General features: G+C 39.0%; 2 protein-coding genes across 6 annotated transcripts in view; one reads left to right on the top strand and one right to left on the bottom strand.

Moving 5' to 3' along the window:
• LOC107660065 (protein TANC1-like) overlaps positions 1–17,731 on the top strand; it is an 89,324-nt gene extending 71,593 nt beyond the window's left edge. For 2 of the 3 annotated variants that reach the window (XM_016449266.1, XM_016449268.1), the window contains 16 exons: positions 842–1,008; positions 2,429–3,036; positions 5,722–5,830; positions 5,928–6,050; positions 8,009–8,245; positions 9,193–9,357; positions 9,924–10,005; positions 10,651–10,784; positions 10,895–11,018; positions 11,432–11,607; positions 11,700–11,832; positions 13,339–13,368; positions 13,451–13,542; positions 13,847–13,993; positions 14,683–14,783; positions 15,798–17,731. In XM_016449266.1, the coding sequence (XP_016304752.1) occupies positions 842–1,008; positions 2,429–3,036; positions 5,722–5,830; positions 5,928–6,050; positions 8,009–8,245; positions 9,193–9,357; positions 9,924–10,005; positions 10,651–10,784; positions 10,895–11,018; positions 11,432–11,607; positions 11,700–11,832; positions 13,339–13,368; positions 13,451–13,542; positions 13,847–13,993; positions 14,683–14,783; positions 15,798–17,001 (3,632 nt within the window). In that variant the 3' untranslated portion in view covers positions 17,002–17,731. The remainder of the gene's footprint in view (positions 1–841; positions 1,009–2,428; positions 3,037–5,721; positions 5,831–5,927; positions 6,051–8,008; positions 8,246–9,192; positions 9,358–9,923; positions 10,006–10,650; positions 10,785–10,894; positions 11,019–11,431; positions 11,608–11,699; positions 11,833–13,338; positions 13,369–13,450; positions 13,543–13,846; positions 13,994–14,682; positions 14,784–15,797) is intronic. The other variant, XM_016449267.1, reaches the window with a different exon arrangement.
• A 228-nt stretch (positions 17,732–17,959) lies between these two features.
• LOC107660068 (WD repeat, SAM and U-box domain-containing protein 1-like) overlaps positions 17,960–23,223 on the bottom strand; it is a 10,989-nt gene continuing 5,725 nt past the window's right edge. The window contains exons 8-12 of one of the 3 annotated variants that reach the window (XM_016449270.1): positions 22,364–22,378; positions 22,016–22,045; positions 20,185–20,364; positions 19,137–19,271; positions 17,960–19,058 (exon numbers count right to left, since the gene is read on the bottom strand). In XM_016449270.1, the coding sequence (XP_016304756.1) occupies positions 18,907–19,058; positions 19,137–19,271; positions 20,185–20,364; positions 22,016–22,045; positions 22,364–22,378 (512 nt within the window). In that variant the 3' untranslated portion in view covers positions 17,960–18,906. The remainder of the gene's footprint in view (positions 19,059–19,136; positions 19,272–20,184; positions 20,365–22,015; positions 22,046–22,363; positions 22,379–23,223) is intronic. The other 2 variants (XM_016449272.1, XM_016449271.1) reach the window with 2 other exon arrangements.

The raw sequence follows: 23,223 nt of genomic DNA, 5'->3' as shown, positions 1-23,223 counted from the left end.
ATGATTGATTTGAAAAAGAAATGTTACTTTAATGTAGGTGGAGATGCTTTCAATAGTAACCATGAACTTCAGCATCCATGTTCCAGTAAAAAAAGCTTCTCAAAATCGGCTGTTTCAATCCTCTGAACTGACTGCTGAATTGCATTCAGGTTTTCCTCTATTCTGGTATTGAATGCCCTAATTTCATGATCCAATCAATTGGTGATTGATAAAATCAGGTCCTGCCCTACATTTTTTTTTTCTTGTTGAATATCTTATTTCACGTTGAAAAGCACCACAATATGGAAGTAATTACGTTTGCGACTTCAAAGGAATAATTCACCCCAAAATTAATATTGTGTTATCATTTATTCACCCTCATGCTGTTTCAAACCTGATTTGCTTTCTTCTGTGGAACTCAAAAGCAGATGTTAGGCAGAAAGTTTCATTTACTCTATACAATGAAAATGAATGAGGATAGGTGCTGCTTAGCTCCAAATATGAAATATTTTTCATTTTTATGTGAATTATTCCTTCAACAAATTGCATTCTGAAGGGTGCAGCTATTTGTCAAGTGGCAAGTACTCAAAAATTGTGAGAGTGAGAGTTTCACTACAGACTGTAGGCACTTTTTCCTACTCAACATATGGTGAAAGAAAGCAGCATGCAGGGTTTTATTGTGCTGGTTGTTCTAAAGTCACCTAGTACATGAATTCAGCAGTACACATTGTTCCTGTTAACTTTTCAAAAGAAAAACCTGAACACACCCACGTAATGCCAGGATGCAAACACTTAACAAACTCAGGGCCCGCATCGGGCTTCTAGTTCATCTAACCATGTAATTTCTGATTTTGTTGTGCAGAGCGGAAGATTCCAGAAGAAGATTACATCATCCTAGTGGACGGTCTTAATGAAGCAGAGTACCACAAACCAGACTATGGAGACACCATAGCGACTTTCATCACCAAAATCATCTCCAAATTTCCTATTTGGCTTAAACTGATTGTGACCATCAGGGTCAACGTAGTGGTAAGTTTTTGTTTTTTTTGCATTGGCTGCACCCTAACTTTGGCTAGACTATTTTTTGCTGGTTTTAATACGAAGTAAGACTACTGAGAAGGTTTTAAATTCTCAATGTCCTGATGTGCAATCTGAGCTTTCAGAATGGTTGCAGTGGTGAGTTTTGGATGCTGGTCAGTGGCTAGTGTTGTAGGGTGGGTGTGTGTAAGCCATGTCTGATCAGAGCTGGACTCTGGCCTGCAGGAGCCAAGCTTATATAAGAGGGGATAAGGGCTGTGATGCAACACCGCAGATGCTACGCATGTCCCTATACACTTTTCACACACGTACACAGTCTCTTTCTCTCTCACTCACTACTTCTCAGAGCAGTGACCTAAAAGTGCCAGACAACCCACACAACCAGGCTGCCGGTGTTTATTCTACAGCATTAATCCTGCAGTTGTTTTGATTGGAAAACATTTGTCGTGATTTGCATACAGATGATGATGAGGATGTGCAGTAAGATAAAAAATGAACAGACTTTTGTGGTCCTTGTAGTATTCATTCATTTTCCCTCTCGCAGTCATCAAGGGCACCCTGTTGTCAGTGGTTACAGCACAAAACTGTAAACTGAAAGGAACGATAATTATTCAAGAGAAGAAATAGGAGTTCTTTGGGAAGGCTGGTGGTCATTACTCTTGTGCTGTGGTGCAGAACAGCCAGTGAAGGTTCATCCCTTAAAATCCCAGCCTTTTTTCATATTTAATTGCATGTCTTTCCATTGCAGCTGGCAGAAAGCTGTATTACCAGTATCTGAATTATGCAGACATTGTCAAAAGTGGCCATTTTGTAATTTATTGATCAAAGTCATGTGGTGCAACCAACATGATGTCATAGCGAGGACCCCTGCAGACCCCCATGACTGTGTGTCAAGCCTTTTTATAAATATCAGATCATTTGTTTAACTTTTTATGACATGGCAAGGTTAGTTAAGATTGTAAAATGTCATGTGGTGTGACTCCCCAAAAACTTACAAATATTTTTAAATTCATAATTTATGATATTTATAAAAGATACCTTGTAAAATACACTACCAGTCAAAAGTTTGGAATAATTGAGATTTTCTAGATGTTTTTCAAAGAAGTCTCTTATGCTCACCAAGGCTGTATTTTTATTTGATCAAAAATACAATAAAAACTGTAGTATTGTGAAATGTTATTAGAATTTAGAAGAACCGTTTTCTAATTTTATATACTGTGAAATGTAATTTATTTTTGCTGCTTAATATTGATGTGGAAACCGTGACAGTCATTAAACGTTTCTTAATTTTTCTCAAAATCAAATGAACATATCAACATAAATACAAAAGTACATTTTCAAGAACTTGGTGTATTTTATTTTATAACTCATAAGGGTCTTTGCATTTGCTTTTTTGTTGATCTTCTCACAGGAAGTCACCAGTCTCCTCCCCTTTCCCATCATCTTTCTGGATGATTTTCATAACAACAAGGATATAACCTCTGACCTCACCTCCTACATCCAGCACCGTGTAGACCACAGCCCTGATATCCTCAGCAACATTGCCATCAATGGCAAAGCCGACCCAGCAATCATCTCTAAACTCCGTGCCCACCTGGTCGCCCGCAGCCAAGGCTCATATCTTTATTTAAAATTAACCCTCGACCTGTTTGAGAAGGGTCACCTGGTCATTAAAAGCTCCAGCTATAAGGTTATTCCTGTGTCTTTGTCTGAGCTCTACCTGCTGCAGTGCAACATGAAATTCCCATCGGCCTCAGCATTTGAACGAGTATTGCCACTGCTAAACGTGGCTCTAGCATCTTTGCACCCTCTGACGGATGAACAGCTCTTCCGGGCCCTGAATGCCGGGTCCATGAAAGGAGAACTGGAGTGGGAGGACTTCCAGCAGCGCATGGACGCTCTTTCCTGCTTTCTGATTGGCCGTCGAGACAGAACTCGCATGTTCTGCCACCCCTCCTTTAGGGAGTGGCTTGTATGGAGGGCGGATGGTGACAGCACTGACTTCCTGTGCGACCCAAGGTAAGCAGTGATGACATTTCGTCTGACACAAATAAGAATAGTTCTGTTTGGTTTTGTTGGTGTTTGTTAAGGCAAGGGTGAAGTTGCTAAGGTGTTAACAGCAGTTGTAGCACATTGCCCAAAAGTTTCCAGAAAGTGCATAGCAATGCGTTAGATCTCCAATAGGAGTGCCCAGTCCTTTTTCTGTTCCTGAGAATCTTAACTTGCTGATTCAGATGTATTGGATTATGGTTGGATCTGAACTTTGCAGGAAGGTAGATCTCCAGAGACAAGATTGGGTACCCCTACACTAAAAATACTTGGCTGACCTTAAAGGCATAGTTCACCCTTTAATTAAAATTCTGTCATCATTTAGTATTCTTCCATTATAGACTTCCGTAGTCATTTGTTTCCATATACTACAGTATGTCGGCTGTTTTTCGGCCAATTCTGCATGTTGCATAGGCAGCGGAGCTTGTTGGCGAGAAAGAGAATTCCAATTGGCTATTCAGCTTAGTGAATGAGCGCACAAGAAAAAAAACGAAGTGACAAAAGCAAACCAAAGACGGCGTAAAGATGGAACGCAGAGACAATTGTTGTCATTCTTGTCACTTGTCTTGTCACCTCATTTGACCAGAGGATTATTTTAATAGTACCATGGTAATACCATGGCTTTGTGGAATCAAGATGTCGAGGATCAGCTAATCACCATGATCCAGGAGAGGCTGCTACTGGTGGAAACTGTGGTAAAAGCAAGCGCTGCTTGCTGTGTAAATCCACAGTTCTAGCTCTTCCGGTTTCCCTGTTTGAACGCCGAATACAGACTACTGCCACATGCTGGTATGGGAGAGTTATGTTTTCTCAGGCAAGCGCAGAGCGTACACGCTAGTTGGCCGTCGGCTGTAGTCTGTCTAGTCCGGTGTGTTCTAGTGCAACTTTTTTTGCCCCGACGCAGGTGATGCGAGGTGACTGCACAGTTGGTCTTTCCTCAGCTCTTTTTTTTTTGGCATCCGTTTGATGTGTCCCTACCCTAAGCACAGAATTCAACAACGTCGACAACTGGAGGATGGAGGACAGAGAAGTGCCTGGGCTTTGGTGTCAGTCCATCTGTCGCTGTTTTCTATGCTCATGGAGTTACTTTGTGTATATTTAAACTGTGTGTTTACAAGGCTTTTTAAAAATGGCAGGTGTCTGTTTCGTATGGCATGCATTTGGCGAATCACTTACATCACTGGTAGTTTTAGTTGCAATGCACTAAAACTATTCAAAACACCCTACCAAGCAAATATCAATGTGATAAAACTACTCTGAAACCCAAGCAACTGAGTTGCAATGTGTTAAAACTACTAAAACACCTTAGTAACTTCATAGCAACGTGTTAAATCTACTTGGAATATTTTATTGGAATGTTCTTAAACTAGCAAGTGAATTGACTAATGGAATCTTTAGAATCAGCTGCATAGTTGGGATTGCACTTAAATATACTACATGTAAGAATCAGAAAATCCTTGTTATTAATGACACCGGTTGCCATTAAGTGAACTGCATTCAGGGTTGGTTTGATATTCACCCCAGTTTTCACCCAACCTTTAATACTTTTACTTAGCCAGATAAAAAAACAGCAAAACCAACCTGCGTCCTTCACATAAAAATCAGTCTACAGACTGTTATAGGAAACCTAGAAGGTCACATAATTTTTATGTTGCTTTACAACTGTTCACACATTGGCAATAAAAAACAATTAATGCATGAAAATTATTACATATAGTAGGGGGATCATGCAACTAAAACTGCTCAAAACACCTTAGAAACTTCATAGCAATGTGCTGCAACTGATCAGAACACCTTAGCAACCGCAGTGTGTGAAGGACCTGTACAGGTCTGCCATCTATTATGTGTGATTCTTTGGTTTGTTAATTGAGTTCAGAAAGGGAATAACTAAATTGCATTTGAGTGTGTGTGTGTAGCCTTTGAACATGAAATTACTCTTGTGTAGTTCTCTTTCATTTTGTAGACATTCAGTTATCTCTCCACCTAAACACACACACATTACTCGGTATTCTCATTTAGAAAGGCCTAATCACGGTTATAAACTGTAGAGTGACCCACTTAACACAGATCAAACATGGACTCGTAAAAATAAAAGTTCATGGACTGTGATTCAGAGAGAAAAAAACTTTGCTGTCTGTAAGTACAACATTAAGCATCTGTAGGGCCATTTAGACCAGGGCCATAACCATTATAGACATTGAGGGGGACAAGTCCTTTCCCAAAATTTGATATTTTTGATGCTGCTCTGTTTGTTGTTATGACAAAGTTTTGAGTTACATTTTCATAGTGGTCTGCCTCAGCAGTCAAACAATGCTCCATGTCAAAATGATTGAGATGGCCAATCAAATCAAAGATGGCAGGCTTTACTGTTCACAGATTCCAAACATGTATTCCAGCGTGACACTTCAGTTTTTAACAGTGAAAGAGTGCAAGATGGTATGATGTAAGTAGCTAAGCATATAATAGATCCAAACTATTTTTTTCCGTTTTGAAAATAGTCCTTTGAAGAAAAAAAAATCATTTGAATAAAAAGACCATACCAAAAAAAAGAAAAAGAAAAGTCCCCTCAAGAGCAGCATTTTTATGATGAAACTGGATGATGGTCTTCATTATGATGGTGATTTTTGATGAATTGTTATTAATGTTGGTAAACAGAAGTGGCCACGCTCTGATGGCCTTCTTGCTTTCACGTCAAGAGGGAAAACTCAACCGCCAGCAAACTATGGAGCTGGGCCACCACATTCTTAAAGCTCACATATTCAAGGTAGGAAACTCAGATGCTCGAAATCCTTCTCTGTGTTTGTTTGAGTGGTGTGACCTGCATTTTAATTCTTCCTGCCTATCCTTCTCTATGTCCTCAGGGTCACAGTAAGAGAACTGGGGTTTCGTCAAGTATTCTGCAACCCTTGTGGATCAGCTACAGTACAGACAGCCTCTCTGCAGCTCTTTCCTCCCTCAGAAACCTCTACACACCGAACGTCAAGGTTTGAGGATATGCACACACAAAAAACAAACACATACTCGTCCTCAATGTGCCAATGAGACCTTCACTTATAAAAAGCAGCGTCAATCTTGAGTAAAGAATAAAAATGAACAACTGCTTTGAGCTCCTGAATTGTAGAACACGGCTCCAACAATTACAGCGACTGACGCATTCAACCGCACAGGAAGAGCTATAGTCTTGCAGAGTTCTGAGTCATCCACATTGAACGAGATTTCATAAGTCACATAGAACATGGTAATTAGCGCTGAGGCTTACTGAAAAAATGCCTTACGTAATGACTACATTTATTTATTAAATCTATTATATGTTAATTGCAGTCTAGACTCCGCTCTCCCTGTAATTTCCTCTCCTACGGAGTTTTAATGAAACAAACGTCATTCTGAGTCCGTGTGTGCACGCCAGCGTCCTTGACAGCCATTTGGCTGGAGAGCTGCTCATTAATTCCTGCTGTGTTTGTATAAATAAACGCAATTCTGCTTCCTTTGCTTTTAATGTGTTCTTCTTTCATCCAGCATCTTAATCAAGCTTCCATTACCACACTGCCCATGTCCACAAAAAAAGAAATAATGCCAGGTTGTGTTCATTTCGCCCCAGTTGGCGAGTATGAATTCATGCAGGAGCGTCACGCACTTAGTATTTTAGAAAATGTTTTATATTTTGAAAAAAACCCAACCCCCAAATAAAAATAACTATTATTATTTATAATACATCTTTTCTTAAATTTATGCATTTACTGTTGCTATTCCAGAATATTAAGAATATTAGGCCTTAACTGCATCTTATCTTATCAGCATCTAACAGCGCATTTTGTGAATCAGAGGCTGTTCTTTGAAATCCTTCATACCTGGCATCCTTCATTAGCTAGTATAGACTGAGTTCGGTTAATCAGTCATGTCATTTTCACAGAAGGCTAAAAATGTATATTTTGTAAAATTTTGGATGGATTCCCTAAACCACCCATACACATGTGTATATATACCTATTTTCAAAGTCATTTGGTTTGGTTTTATGATTAGACAAATTATTACTGATCCAATTAAAATGGCGGGGCAGGAAACTGTGGTAGAGGGATTGAGATTGAGGCTATATATTGAATAAATGGACTGAGGCTATAGATAGCTATTGATTTGAAACTGTAGATTGTACACATACAGTAGGCTGTATACTGAAGCTATATATTGAGGCTATAGAGTGCACATGTAGATTGAAGTTGTAGATTATAGATTGAAGCTGTATTTTGAATATATTCTGTATATTAAGGCATAGATTGGCTGTTGATTTGCTTGCATTTGTAAATTGTAGATATAGGCTGTGGATTGAAGATACACATTTTGGTATGTAGATTGCACATGTAGATTAATGCTGTAGATTGTAGATTGAGGCTATAGATTAGGCGATAGAACTGTAGATTAAAGATAAAGGCTGTTTACTGAGGCTGTAAATTAAGGTTATAGATTAAACATGCTGTAGATTATAGATTTGGGTTGTAGATTGAAGATGTAGATATAGGCTGTAGATTTAACCTATAAATTGGCTATAGATTGAAAAAAAGGCTATAGATTGAAGATGTGGACTGTAAATTGAGATTGCAACTACTGTATGTAGATTGGGGCTATAGATTGAATATGTAAATTGATATAGACGGAAGATGTAGATTGTGGATGTAGATTGATTCTGTAGACTGAAGCTGTAGATTGTAAATTGAGGTTTGTGTGCTGAAATCAAATCATAATGATTGTAAATTGTGAGTGAATAACTGTAACTTAGCCTATACATTGTGACAATGATTTTTAAAGCATGATGATATATATATATATATATATAAGTACAACTATGTGTTACAACAAGGAGAACTGTTCTGTGAAGCCCTCAAACACTTTATAATTGAACCGGTTACTTAATTTCTTGTGTTAAAACCAGTCTTACCTTTGTCCCCAGGTGTCTCGGTTGCTGATTCTGGGAGGGGCGAGTGTGTGTTACCGTACTGAGGTGTTGAACAGTGCACCAGTGCTGTGTGTGCAGTCCCACCTGGGCCACCTGGAGATGACTGCTTTGCTCCTGGAGTGTGGGGCACCAGTGGATGGGCAGTCAGAGAACGGCATGACCTCTCTCTGTTACGCCTCAGCTGCTGGACATCTGCCACTTGTCACCTTACTTAGCAAAAAAGGGGCAAAGGTCAGTTGATCCCCCTTTTAATACACAAACTGGCTATAAATTATTCAAATACTTCACCAGACTCAAACCTAAACCTCTGTTTTTCAGTAAAAGGTATTCAGGAGTTAAATTGGGAGGTGGAGGAATTATTGATGATTCTGCTGCCCTAGCAACCCCCCGCAAAATTTCAATAAATTTGAAACCATTTTGTCATAGTACTCTATATTTGCAGGAAAAGAAACTGAATAAAATAAACATACAAAATACACCATATGTACTCTTTTAATAAAGCAAGCAATATAGCTACTGCATATAAGTGGATGAATAGACCACTCTTTTTAGGCACAGGTGCACAAGTGTTCACATAATCCAAACAAATGGGTGTGCATCAAAAATGCTACTGTGAAAGCCCCCATATAGTAATGGGAAATGCATTTTTATGTGAAAAAAAAAAAGATTTTATTTTATTGTTTTGTTATAATGAGTGAAAATGTTCTAACAGTAAGACAGTCATTAAATGTTGTTGTCCTCATTAACTTTAAACGCTTCTTAGAGTGTGCATGTAAATGTCAAACAAACTGAACTCAACAAAAAGAGAGTGCAGTTATTTTGTGGTTTGGCAACTTTGGTTATATAAACAATTCTACTTTTTTCAGTCTGTGAAAAGTTTATATTGTTACGTTTTTAAATCATTTTTGCACACAGTGTACTACAGTAGTGTACAAGGTGTTCCAAATTGTTCCTCCTACGTTTTACCTTCTGCAAGTATTACAGATGAACTCCAGGAATTTTACCGCTCATTTATTAACAGGAGCTTGTCAATAATAATACAGCTTTAACAATACAGTATGACAAACTTGATAATTACTGCTCAAAAAGAAATACATTTATTTTTATTTTTATCAATGTGTTCCGTTTCAGTGCAGGTTTATAAGTAAAACTGTATAAATAAGCATTTGTTATGTTAGGTGGATCATGCTGATAAGAGCGGTCAGTGTGCACTGGTTCACGCTGCTCTGCGGGGTCATGCTGAGATTGTGCAGTATCTTCAGGAACAGGAGTGGAGTTCAGACCTCAAAAACAAGGCACTGCAGCAGGCACTGATCGCTGCCTCCAGCATGGGACACACACAGGTATTGAATACACACTCACTACACACAGAATACTCCACACCACACATTCACACTACAAACTGTTACCAAACACATTCCCACATTTAGCTATCAAAATAGGCACATACCATAGACTATTGTCTACTGTTTTATATAAAATTATTTAGAATTAGCCCACTATAGATTCAAAAAAAAAAAATTCTGATTATTCAGCATTTTTCCTGAAACAAAGCTAGGTTATAAATTAGAAGGGGGAAAAAAGAGGAAAAATATGCATGGTATTATAATGTTATACTAAAACTAAAATTAAAACAATGGGAAAAAAACCTTAAGATAACCTGTAGAAATAAAAAAACACACACATATCTTAAGCACGCAGAATAATGTAAATGGACTTTTTCTTTGGTAATTGCGCCTTTGAACGATTGCGTAATTGTGGCATCCGTAATTGTAATCACGATTAGAAATTAAATTAATTGTACAGCCCTAGTTAGAAACGCAGGTACCAAACCCACACACACTCAACACCTAAATATTGAACACATGCTATCTTGAATCATCATTATCCTATTAATTTGTATTTACAGGTGGTAAAAAGGATGGTCGCATTGAACAATGATGAATTTTCGGTGCAGATTGACGGTCATGATACTTTGTGGGGTGAAACAGGTTTGTAAATACACCACATTACAATGCATTTATTATTGTCATCTTTTACTGTAGTTAAAGTACAATCTTTTGAATTCATGTCTTAGTGTAAAACCATTATAAGTCATTGTGCTATTAGATCATTTACATGTAAAAGTTGCCATTTAATGCAGTATTGACAAATTTAAAAATACACAGACTTAAGCTGTGTCCATAATAACATACTGTCTAGTACCTACTACATTTGGTTTGAAACTTACTTCGCAAACGTTAAAAAAGTATGTTCTATAGTATGAATATGAGTACTTTAAATGAAATCCGGACATACTACTACTCTCCGCTATGTTGTTGCTGTCATGTGACCAATCAGGATCAGTTGTGTCACTTCATTGCAATTCACAACTCCTCTACCATGGCATCATAAAAAGTGGCACTTTACCATGGCATCATGGTAAAATGTCCATCAAATGCAAACTCCAGAATCTCAGCGGAAGGTCTACTTTTTGCCTAGTATTTTTCAAATACTATGAATTCGGGCATACTACTATTTTGGCATACTGTTTGCAATCTGTATGGTAGGGAATTAGCATATTCGGACACAGCGATAGTTTCCCATCGATAGAGACTGCTGTGCTGCTTTATTTTGAGCATGCACATCTTCTCCAGCTCTAACTGCTGCTGCTGGCCGGGGCAAACTAGAGGGGTGTGTGTTCCTGCTGGATCAAGGTGCCAGTGTAACACAGCCTAACCGCAGAGGGGTAGCACCCATCTTTAATGCAGTGCGACATGGACACACACAGGTAAAACCCTTTATTACACTGAAACAAAAACATTGTATTTAGAAAAAAAAAGTAATTTTACATTGACATCTCTCACCTCTTTTACTTTTTTTCTCTCTTGTCTTTTCTAGATAGCAGAGTTGTTTCTACAGCGTGGCGCAGATGTGAATTGCAGTGATAAACATGGTCGCTCTTTACTGATGGTGGCTGCAAGCGAGGGACACCTGGAGACTGTGGACTTCTTGCTCTCACAGGGTCAGTAATCATGAACCAGGTGTCCTTAATCTGTCTTAACCCCATAAAGCCTACTGTATCATATTTGATATGCAATGTTCTAAGGCTTCTAAATGATCAGCATGATCAAAACTTTGCTGAAAAACATGTTCATTCTGTCATCTAATTTCGTAGTTTATACCTTTTTAGCAAGTAAAAAGCCTTGTAGTATTATTGTATTGTAATTGTAGTGTAATTGGGCATCTTTGACCGTTGCACTCGTGTCTTGCATCTTTTGCAGCATCTCATGCATGACAGGAGAATCCAAAAAATGCGGTACAAATTAAAAGAAGTTCAACTTGCATCAAATTGCATCTTGAGGCCTTGTATTCCACTGTCTGCGTCTCATGATTTTCTATCAAATAAAGTCCTTAAGGATTGTTTTTTTATTGTAGGAGCATGTATAACAGCAGTCGATAAAGAAGGTCTGACCCCGCTCGGGTGGGCATGTTTAAAAGGGCAGAAGAAAGTGGTTGAGTTTCTGGTGGAGAGGGGAGCTCAGATTGACCACACAGATAAGCACGGGCGCACCCCGCTGGACCTGGCTGCTTTCTACGGAGACGCGGACATAGTAAGCCAAGATAACCTTTCTCTGTGTGGACACACATGGACATTTTTATCTCAGTATTATGCCAAGTCCATATCTGAGCAATCTGTTTTCAGGTGCATTACCTGGTTGAGTGTGGAGCGGCGATTGAACACATGGACTACAGCGGCATGAGACCTCTTGACCGGGCCATCGGTAGCAGAAACACCTCAGTTGTGGTCACTCTGCTGAAGAAAGGGGCTAAACTGGGTGAGTCTAACCTCAGAACATCATGACACACATACTTTTATATCTCCTGGGTTCATGTGCCGTCCTCTAGAATCTAGATCGCAACAGTCAGGTTCTCAGGAGGGTCTTGTCCATTCTAAATCTAGAATGTAGTGAGTTCCATTTGTTCTCCCCTTTTCTCGGAGAGTAAAAGCATAGTGTTTCTTTGCTGAGTCCTAAATGCAATTGAAACCAGGCCATATTCACAGAAGAGCCGTGCAGGACTGTTAGCCCACAGTTAAGTAGGACGCTGGTGATGTATGGGACTGTCATTCACACTCTGCATCAGGGCAAAGACTTTTATAGCGAAGTCCACTCAGCTTTCTACTCACAGTCACAGAGTGCAAACCTTAGGAGAACATATTCCCCCTCCAGTTTAAAAACGTCTAATTACATCTGAAATGGCAACTGTCTCTGCCAGTCTGGAGGTTGATGATGGCAATGACTTTGCCAGATGCATTTGAATGATGTTGTGGAGCGACTTGTCTTGTCTACATACTAGACTTGGTTCAGAAAAGCTCCTGTGTGAGTTGGAAAAAAGAAAATCTCCCCCTTTTGTGAGCAAGCTCCATAACCACTGAAAAAAAAATTTAAATTAGCATTAGCTGATATTTCCAGTTAGCCTCTAGAAAGGAGCAATATAGAGGTTAGCGATTTTTTTGCTTGCTCATTTCCCCCACGCTATACAAATAATACTGCAGGACAAGCAAAAAGATCTAGTTTCCATTTTTTATATGTCAAACTCTCATCCAAACCATCTCAAGAGGTTTTATGTTTTAGAAAGGCTGCCAGTGAATACTTTTATCCTTTAGTCAGCCTACTCTAGTACTCCAAAAGTTGACCTGAAGTGGAAGTTCTGCAGTTTTAACATTTATTTCAGTATTATAAACAGACAGTTCCAGTCCTGGATGCTGATTTGTTGATACAACTATTAGCCATATATTACACGTTATGAATTATATAGTCTAGTGAAAGGATGGCACATAATGGGTTTGCTTTATGAAACTGATTTATATAGCATTTTAAAACTGATTTTATGTAGTAAGTGTTTTATAAAAGGTGCTCAAGACTGTGCAATATTGTGAATATAGTCACAGTCTCTTATTGCTTAGAATGGTTTCTAAAGTATCATGTGACACAGAAGACTGGACTAATGTCTGCTGAAAATTCAGCTGTACCATCACAGGAATAATAAATGTATTTTAAATTATATTAAAATACAAAACAGTTTGCAAAAATATTTCAGCGTATTACTGTTTTTACTGTATTTTAGATCAAATAAATGCAGCCATGGTGAGCATAACAGTCTTCTTTCAAAAACATTTAAAAATTGTACCAACCCCAAATTTTGAATGATAGTTTATATTTCTTCCAAATTCCAATGCACATCTATTCTTCTTGAGTTTTCCTTGCATTTGTTCTTTATGCTTTATTTCTCTTTTTTTCTTTTTCTTTCTTTCTGTTCTGCTGTCACTATCACTGCTAAAGGCTACAGAACATCTCCTTATGAACGATCAGGTACAAGCGTTAGAAAAGTCATACTCTGAGTCGGTCGTTGTGTTATTGACTGTCAGGACTGACGTCTCTTTCTTTCTTGAAGGTAATGCTGCCTGGGCCATGGCCACCTCCAAACCCGACATCCTCATCATACTTCTGCAGAGGCTCATGGAGGAGGGAAACCTGCTTTATAAGGTCTGTGGATCTAAAAATGGAAAGTTGTCATTTTCAGAAAACGTACATATGTAATTTTTAAATGAACTGTTAAGCGTTCAGGCTACTATTTTTAATAACACATGCTAGATTTGCTTTACATAAACCACAGTTGCATTGATCTAACCATGGTATTGAAGAGCCGTCTATGGTTTTACCTGTAGTTCTTAGAAAAAAACACATTTAAACTGTGATCAGTAAATTTCGATGAATGTTCTCTGAGACTTTCTGAAACTCTTTCATACTTGTTTCTTTTCCATGTATTCCTTCTCTCCTTCTTTCTCAGAAAGGGAAGATGAAGGAAGCCGCTCAGAGGTATCAGTATGCACTGAGGAAGTTTCCGAGGGAAGGTTTCGGGGAAGACCTGAAGGCATTCAGGGAGCTCCGGGTTTCCCTGTATCTCAACCTGTCCCGTTGCCGCCGCAAAACCAATGTATGTCACACAAGTGTATGTGTAACTTCAGTGGATAGAGGTCAAAGGCTTCAATAACACTCCTAACAATTGGATTGAATTTAGTATATTAAATGGCTATATAGGCATTTCATATTGATCACATGCACACTCATTTTCTCCTCCAAGATAATATGATGGTTTGTCTAGGTTCAGGAGAAGAGCCTCACGGGCTGTTCATAGAAGTGTTTTGAGTGCAATTAGGCAGCAGATTACATGAATGTGAGAGAGAGATAGAGAGTCACTATGTGTCCTGCTACGTGTTTCCTAAATACACAGGCATCCGGAAGTTCTAATGGTTATTTTAATAGGATCTGCCACTATTAAACATTTAAAGTGCATCATTAGGGCTGACAGTTATGGCTCGTCATTGAAACTCTGACCTCAGACTCAAAAGGATGGAATTTCAACGAGAGTCTCCCCATTACAGATTTATGCACCAGAGAGGAATGAAGGACTCAGGTAGAATGTGAGCAAGTAAATTCAGCCCCTTGGTATGCACACATCACTACCAGGATGCACCAGTGCTGCCATGAGTGCACTAACCATTCTCATGGGTCTAGTTAAGCGTTAAAATTGCGTGATTGATATTTTGTCCTCATTTTTCCTGTCCCTTCCTCCTGTCACTCAAATTCTCTCTCTCTTCTTCCTTTCACAATTGTTCTTGACAGGATTTTGGCATGGCTGAAGAGTTTGCCACCAAGGCTCTCGAGCTCAAACCTAAGTCCTATGAGGCATTTTATGCACGTGCTAGAGCCAAAAGGAGCAGCAGGTAAAGAACCTTCATGCTGGTTTGGAACATGTGAATTGTTTGTGATAAGAGAGAATTACTTCGGTTGTTCTTTCTGTCTGCATGCAAAACCAAACATACAGCACAACAAAATTCTCCATTTGTGTAGTTCTTTTTAATCAATCAGTTTGACCAAATTGGACAAAACGCAATACAGGAGTCACTGGTCTGATTCATTTGCTGAATTTAAACATCTTTGATTACTAAGTAATCAAACTTGAAATGAGTCATGGACTGCTAATATGTATGTCTGTTTTTTAAACAAAAAGTTTGTAGATTAGTGTACTTACTTACTTTAAGGCTAGCCTAATTAGCTGATTGTCCATATGCCATGTTAAGATTATTAAGATGCATAACACTATATTTCAGTGCACTATAGTAATTTATTGCATTTACATTATAATTTAAAAAAATGTATGAAGCATTTATGAGCTTTATTATTGTACTGGTGTCGTAACCTTTTTGTTATAAAGTGCTATTTATAGCGGTAACTTTTTCTGAAAGCTAAGAGCAACAAATACATGCAGAACAAACTGAGAACTGTCAAGCACTTAGTCGCACAGCGGAACAGACTTATACAATTCACTTAAGTATAACGCTACTGCCTTAAATCTGCTTTGTAATGCACAGTGGTTATGCGAATGGTTTATCAGAGCTGTGTTCTTTGTTGACTAGCACAGTCAATCACATTTATACTATTTATAGCTCCAAAACGTATTAAGCTGCATGACAGGGTGATTCCCATGTTCCCAAGGTCATATGATTTATATGGCACATAAGCTGCTGCTTGTGAAGAGAGTTTTACATTAGTCATTTATAAGGTTCCATTGTGTTTAAAGATCCTGTTTATGTAGGCTGCTTCCGGTGTAGGAAGTAGACAGTGAGGCAGCTTACTAAGTTCAAAGAGAGAGAGAGTATATATCTATACCATCTACTGCATATGGTTTATAATAATGATTCAATATTTAGCAGTTCCTCTTCTTTTCACTCTTTCAGGCAGTTTGCAGCAGCGCTGGCTGATCTTTATGAAGCGGCACGTCTGTCCCCCAGTAACAGAGAGATCAGACGTCTACTGGTACGTGTGGAGGAAGAGTGCCAACACCTGCAGCTACAGGGTTCCAAACACCCCACCTCTCACAGCAACCCCTCACACCACGAGGAAGACAACGATGAGGAGGAAGAAGAAGAAGAAGAAGATGACGACGATGATGACCAGGACATTGAGAGTTTGGAGAAAAGCCCAGACAGCCTTAGCATAAACATGTTGCAGGCAGATGAGGAGGAGGAGCGGCGTGAGCAAGAATCCTCTAGGCAGGAGAAGAGGAAGGAGAGCTGGCATCAGAGCCGCACCTTGCCTGATTCTCTTGGCCTGGCGATATCGGATGCCCAGTCCGTCGTCTCCACAGCTGCCCCCGGACGGGCCGCCCTCAGGCGTCTTCCATCCAGACAGGCTCAAAGCATGAAAAACCGAGAGTACAGCAGCTCGCTTCATGCAGAGGGCAGGACGCCCCAGAGCGCCGGGTCCAGCCCCATGCCGAGCCGCCACCGGCCCGCCTCACTCCGAGCAGGGCCCTGCATTGACATTGGCAGTGTTGAGAGGGGTCCGCTCGGTGGTACCAGAGAGGGCAGCACTCAGTTTGGTCATGCAGAGAAGGCCGAAGGCAGCGTCGAGCCAAGGGGGGAATTCTGCAGGAGCAGCAGTGTGAGAGTGTCAAGCTCCTCCAGCGGGAACCTGGCAGATTCCAGCCGTGTGCGCAATTCCATGGCGAGTGCCGACAGCAGCACGAGGCAATCTGAGCATAAGCCACGCCCATTTATGGGCGTCATTGACAAGACTGCACGTTTCCAGCAGCAGCAAGGTCATCATGGCAATCTGGTGTCTGGTTACGTCTGGCAAGGACTTGTGCCAGAAGGGCTTGTAGGGCACAATGTTGGCGTTGTCATGAACACGCACTCGCAGGGACTGACCAGTGACCTCCAATACGCTAAAACGAGCGCTTATCAGGAGCCCATCCATAACAGCACACATACTCCTGACTTTCACCCAGACAAATTTCATCCTGGACCTGGATACAAGGACAGTAACCCCATCCAGCAGCACTACGACACCAAGCACAAGCAGGCCAGCCTGGCCCGGGACAACCCCATCCTGATCAGCTCCATCAAACCTAAACGCTCTTTTATTGAGTCCAACGTGTAGCTACCAACTCATACTTTACACTAAGCACAAATTATTTACAGTCTTACGATTTAAATATAGGAGCCTCGGTTTTCATCAACAAACCCAATGTCATTTGAGTCAGTTTTGAAGACTAAATTCAAAGCATTTTGTGGGAGTGCTCCAGGAAAGCGCACACGATTAAAAGATTGCCTTGCATTTTTATTTAAGCACATTTTAAATGCGCTGCATCTGCACATTAAGAGAGAGCAGAGATATGATACAGATGATTTATTAATAATGTATTAAGATATCTGACCAGACTTCAGTAAGGACATAGGACGTCTACCAAGATGAAACACTGTCTCTTACAGTAGGATTGTGGACCGGTCTTGTGTTTTCAAAAGGATTTCCTGATTGAATGGTGGTGAGTCTGTGTGTGTGTGTTTGAGGAGAAGCGTGTTGTATTTCTTCATGAACTACTCACTGTTTGGACTAATTTATTCACGGCTTGGTTGTCTAATTAAAACAATATTATATTTTATATATTAGTTATTTTTGCACAGCTATATATTATGAAATACCACTATGATTGTGAGATTGACCTGAACTGTATAAAGGAGACCAGGTTTACATGCATGTTATGGAGAACCATATTCAGGTGTCTATGAGGACAAAGAGGTTATTTCGTATGTACATTATTTGCAATTAATTTCATGTATAGGGTTGTTACATATTGTATTTGAATATTTCAGCAACATATACAATAAACCCCAGTTTAGACTTAAGTTATTAGTTCATTACATTTCTTTGTCTTATTTTTGTAAAGTCATAAAGTGTCTGTGTTACTGCACAATTATAGAAAAAAATGACTATAATGAGAACCGAGTGTAAGGGAATTAATTATAGTGCATTGCAGCCCACTCTCTAAAACTCATTAGTATCAGTGTAATTTACATCAACTCAGAGACGATAATGCAGATTCATGTCGACAGGTGGCAATGCAGTGTTTAAAACCTTTGTGGTATCGGAAAAGCGATGCTAATGCGAACTAAAGAATGCACCGTTACTTAGTTCTTAATGTATTATGTGGTTGCTTGGATATTGTGTGATTTAGTTTTTTTTCCCCTCAGACTTCCTCATTCATTGCTAAATCTGATTACCTAACACGTTTCTTCAATAAGCTGCATGATTTAACATACAGTTGCACAACTGTGTGGGATACAGCTTAAGATCAACAGCGATGTATCCCTCAGCAATTACCATCACTTAATGTTAAAATGAATCACAAGCCAAAAGTCAACTGTACAACAGGTTGATTTTATTTCTGCATGGCTTTCAGTCTCACAGCAGGTTTATCCTAGCATGAACCACCCACCAGCTCATGTACGTAAAGGTCCAGACTGTCTACAGATCATCAGTTCAGTCATATACATATACATTACATAGTGAAGCTTTATATTCTGTCACTAAACTGGTTACAGTGATCATCCACTAATAAATGTATACCTGATTTTAAGCATGTAAACTATTTGATATGAGCAACATCATGACACACATAACCTGTCCGCTATAGAGCAGAAAGGGGATGATAAACATTTATGATGATGTTTAAGGCCACTCAACACTCTGCTGTTATGCCGGAGAAGCATTTAGTAGTTTTAGCCTGATTATGGGCCACTTGCTCTTCAGTCTGCCTGTGACATAACTACCATTACTTTGCGGATGGAGGATCGCATGAAGCTCCCATCACATCTAATGGAACATCTCTATCACTCTCAGGATTAAGGCTGAACTTGAGTTCAAGTCAAGAGCTGAGACATCATTTAGTCTGTTAAAAGCTAAAGCGCTAAAATGTACAGCGTGCTATTGTCAGTGATCTCAAATCAGTGCCATGGTGATCCAGTTCTAGAGAGACTTCTGTTCTGGGCTCATTATTATCTGAAATCACTGACAGGTGGTCCATCGTAAAATGGCCATTTTGAGCGTACGGTTGGGTGTCAGAAGTGTGGTCTGCAAGGGCAGGTTGGTCATAGGGCTGGTGCAGCTCTTCCTGTTGATCCAGCTCTCAATGGCCTCCCTTTCATACGAGTAGCCGTCTGCAGGCGGAAAACAAGAAGAAAATGATTCCACTCAAAAAACAAAATCTGCAGGTAAACAGCCTCTCAGACACTCACCGGCAGCGATCACTGGGTCCTTCATGATCTCACATGTGATTGGACAGAGGTACTCGTCGGGAGTGCAGTTAGAGACAGGTGCCATTTTCAACTCCTCGATCTTCTTCATGACTTTACTCCGCAGGCCCAGAGAGTCTGAGAGTGCACAAGAACACTTCAGCACCACCCAAACACATCCAATCACAGAAAAGTGGGACCCTCCAGAACGGGTATCAATACATCTGTGCTAACAGAACAGTGGTGGTTTGGTCTCCAATTTCAGTAGTGTACCACTCTTTCTGTAAATGCTGGGAAGAAACTGGAACTAATGTAGACAATGAGCGAGTGTCCTCATAGGATGATGATAACGGCCAACTATCATGTTAGCACGCGCCCTGCAAATCAACTTGAATGGATGTAACTGGTGAAAATAGACTTATTGAAAGTGAACAGCTATTGTATACCTCTGGGACATTACAAAATTCTGTCGCATATGAGTCAAATTTAACATTAAAATAATGTAGAATTTTAAATGCTGATCTGTGTTCAACAAACACTTAAATTTAACTGCTCAGTTAAATTAAACATGCACCTTTTTGTCTGTGACAAGTTATTACATTTGTGGTTTTTATTGTAGATTTATTGAATAAATCTTGAATAAATGTTGGTAGAAAATACATATGAAATTTTAAAAGTAAATGTAACAGTTATAACTTACAAATAAAGCTACATAAAATATGCTTTTTACACTGAGCTCAATGAAACCAAATAGCAGGAATTATTAGGTTTAGCAAACAGTGTGACTCACAATGATACAGTCATTTTTTTTTTGCAACAAACCATCAAAATGCACAGAAAATGAACAATTTCTATAATATAAAAACAATGTAATTATAATTCAAATGTAATAATTAAATGTAAAGATTCAATAGTCAATAGTAATATATGCACACACATATATACAGTACATAGAGAGAGACACATACTGTATATGTAGAGTACATCCAGAATCTACAGCAAGGTATGGGAGATGAATACAGATCCGGAGTAGTGTGTGCTGTCATTTTACCAATGTGCAGCTCGGAGCTGAGGGTTTCCTTGGTGAGAGAGAGCAGCTCCTCTCCATCGATGTTATTGGATTTAAACATGTCAATCACTGCCTCCAGCCCCTCCTCACGTAACCATGCCAACACATCCTCCTCAGACCACTCGCTCACCATCAGTCTGGAGTGTCCACTCGACTTCCTGCCTGAGAAACAGCAACAGGACATACATGTTACCTGGATATGGTCAATGACATGATGCTATTCTTTGTCCCATCCATTAACTAACTCAAAAATACATTAAAAACTGTCATTCGTTGAAGCAATAGCCTTGTGGCAGCATTTCGATTTATAATGCAGCTGTGCCATAGGCAAGCAGTTTCTCTCTCTCTCTCTCTCTCCTCTCTGTTGTTTCCTGTCTCATCTACATAGACTGTCCTAACTAACAAAGGCATAAAAGGCCAAAAATAGTTCATGCATATATTGATGGGAATACACCTCTTCTGTGACGAACATGTTTTTAATTTCTGAACTAAAATTCATTTTGATATTTTTGGAAGCGTAACATTGAAGAAAAATCATTTAAAGAATGAAGGCTAGTTTTGGAATCTTTTATGTATTTATGGTTTTTTTTTTGGGGGGGGGGGGGGGGTGATGTTGATATAATGAGGACAAATTTAAATCTTAAAAAGTTTTATTGTATCTCTTATATTTGTTCATCAAATCAAAGTCATGTGATCTCACCAACATGTAGAAACATGCAAAAAGAAGAATATGGAATATGACATAACAAAGAAGACCCCTCATAAGGGTTATCTGAAAGCTGAATAAATAAGCTTTGCATTGATGTATGGTTTGTTAGGATAGGACAATATTTGGCAGAGATACAACTATTTGAAAATCTGGAATCTGAGGGTGCAAAAAAAATCTATTTTGACCCATACAATGTATTTTTGGCTATTGCTACAAATATACCCCAGTGACTTAAGACTAGTTTTGTGGTCCAGGGTCACATATTATTACACATACATGTTAGTTCAAGTAGTACAAAATCATGTGGTGATGCTCCCAATAAATCTTTGAATTCTATGAATTCATAATTCATGACATTACTTGATGGTTCCACCACGATATGTTTTGAGTAATTGAATTTCTTCTCAGAATTTGTATTCAAGTTTTTTCAAAACTACATGAAACCAACACAAATACAAACAGTAACGTGGTTTAAACCAGACTTTTTTTAAGTTCCATTTTTATCATGAACAAACTAATATCTCAAGTGAAATGTATCAACTAAACTAACTAAGAGTGAATTCTTAATGAGACTGCAGGTCAGCACTTCTCACACTGCATCTAATGCATAAATCATGAGGTGGAATGTTCTACACCATGTATCCGCTCAGGATGCAGTCAGATCATTTGCAGTACTTTGACTTCCTAGTGTGTGTGTGTGTGTGTGTGTGAGAGCTATTATTTTGGCATTCATACTGCAGATCTCATCAGATTTCCTCCACACACATGCAGTTAAACCAGTCAGTGTATGTAAAGCCCACTAGAGCTCACGGAGTGCACTGTGTGTTTGGACTAAAGGCTGCAGCTGTGCTCCATCACCCCAGAGAAACTTCTGAAGGCCGTGAGAAGAATACATCTCATTCTTCTTCTTCTTTGTGTATGTGGTTAGATACTACACCTCTCCTGTGTCTTTGAATATCGGTGAGTAATTACTGAACACGGGCAGCGGTATCACATCCAGATAACAATAGCACATCATTTACTTATCTAAATGGCCCCCAGTATACCATTTATAGGTTTTTTTATTTATTTACCAATGTACTGTATGGTCTGGATTTCTCTTACCTCCACTGCTTGAAACCAAAGCACCTTGATCTGAAAAGAGGAACACAGGAACAAGCATAACTGAATATGAATTTAGGGGCAGTTTGCAGGTTACAAGCAGACGTCATAGTTAGGTTATGACTCTTGGACAGTTTATATTAAACTGGTTGAATCTCTTGAGCTCCGTAACAGCTGTAAACACAAGCTTTAGCAGTGTAACAGAACAATACAAACACTGCTCGGTTTGTATTTTTGTTGTCAAGTGTTTGTTTGTTGAGTGTTTATTTTTTGTGCCCTGAGCGCCAGTTTTTGTATACTGTTTGTTAGTTACAGCCAAAATAAACGATAAAAAAACAGTAAAACACTCACCAGAAAGAGATTTGCCTTTAGTTTCAGGAATCAAACAGGAGAAAATGACAAAAGAAGAAAAACAAACAATCGTTTTGTTGAACAAACAATCATTATTATCGTTCTTAGAACAAATTAAACAGAAAAAAGGGATTTTCCAATGCAAATAGTTTGGAATTTGCACTTCCTGTGTATGAGTCACTCCTACTCTGCAGTACATTTTCATACCCCATCATTTATGATTGAATATACTCTATAAAATATTAAACTCACATTTTTTTAAAGATCATTAAATAACCCCAAAATGAATATTTTGTCATTATTTACTAATGTGCTCCCAAACCTGCATGACTTTCTTTTGTGGAACATAAAAGAAGATATTTTGAAGAATGTTGGTATCTAAACAGCTTCAGTTCCCATTGACTTCCTTTATATCTATCCATCCATCCATCTATATTATAAAAGAATACATTTTGAAGAATGTTGGTATCTAAACAGCTTCAGTTCCCATTGACTTCCTTTATATCTATCCATCCATCCATCTATATTATAAAAGAATACATTTTGAAGAATGTTGGTATCTAAACAGCTTCAGTTCCCATTGACTTCCTTTATATCTATCCATCCATCCATCTATATTATAAAAGAATACATTTTGAAGAATGTTGGTATCTAAACAGCTTCAGTTCCCATTGACTTCCTTATATATATATATATATATATACACATATGTGTATATATATATACACATATATCAGGCCCTTTCTAACGGAGCATGCTGCACAACTTCTTGTCCAGGCCCTTGTCATTTCTAGGCTGGACTACTGCAATGCTCTTCTGGCTGGACTTCCATCAAGCACAATCAAACCTCTACAAATGAT

The sequence above is a fragment of the Sinocyclocheilus anshuiensis genome, unplaced genomic scaffold (genome assembly GCF_001515605.1).
Source record: "Sinocyclocheilus anshuiensis isolate Anshui unplaced genomic scaffold, SAMN03320099.WGS_v1.1 scaffold55, whole genome shotgun sequence".
Lineage (NCBI taxonomy): Eukaryota > Metazoa > Chordata > Actinopteri > Cypriniformes > Cyprinidae > Sinocyclocheilus > Sinocyclocheilus anshuiensis.
The sequence above is the reverse complement of the archived record's forward strand: the minus strand, read 5'-3'. Positions and strand labels throughout refer to the sequence as shown.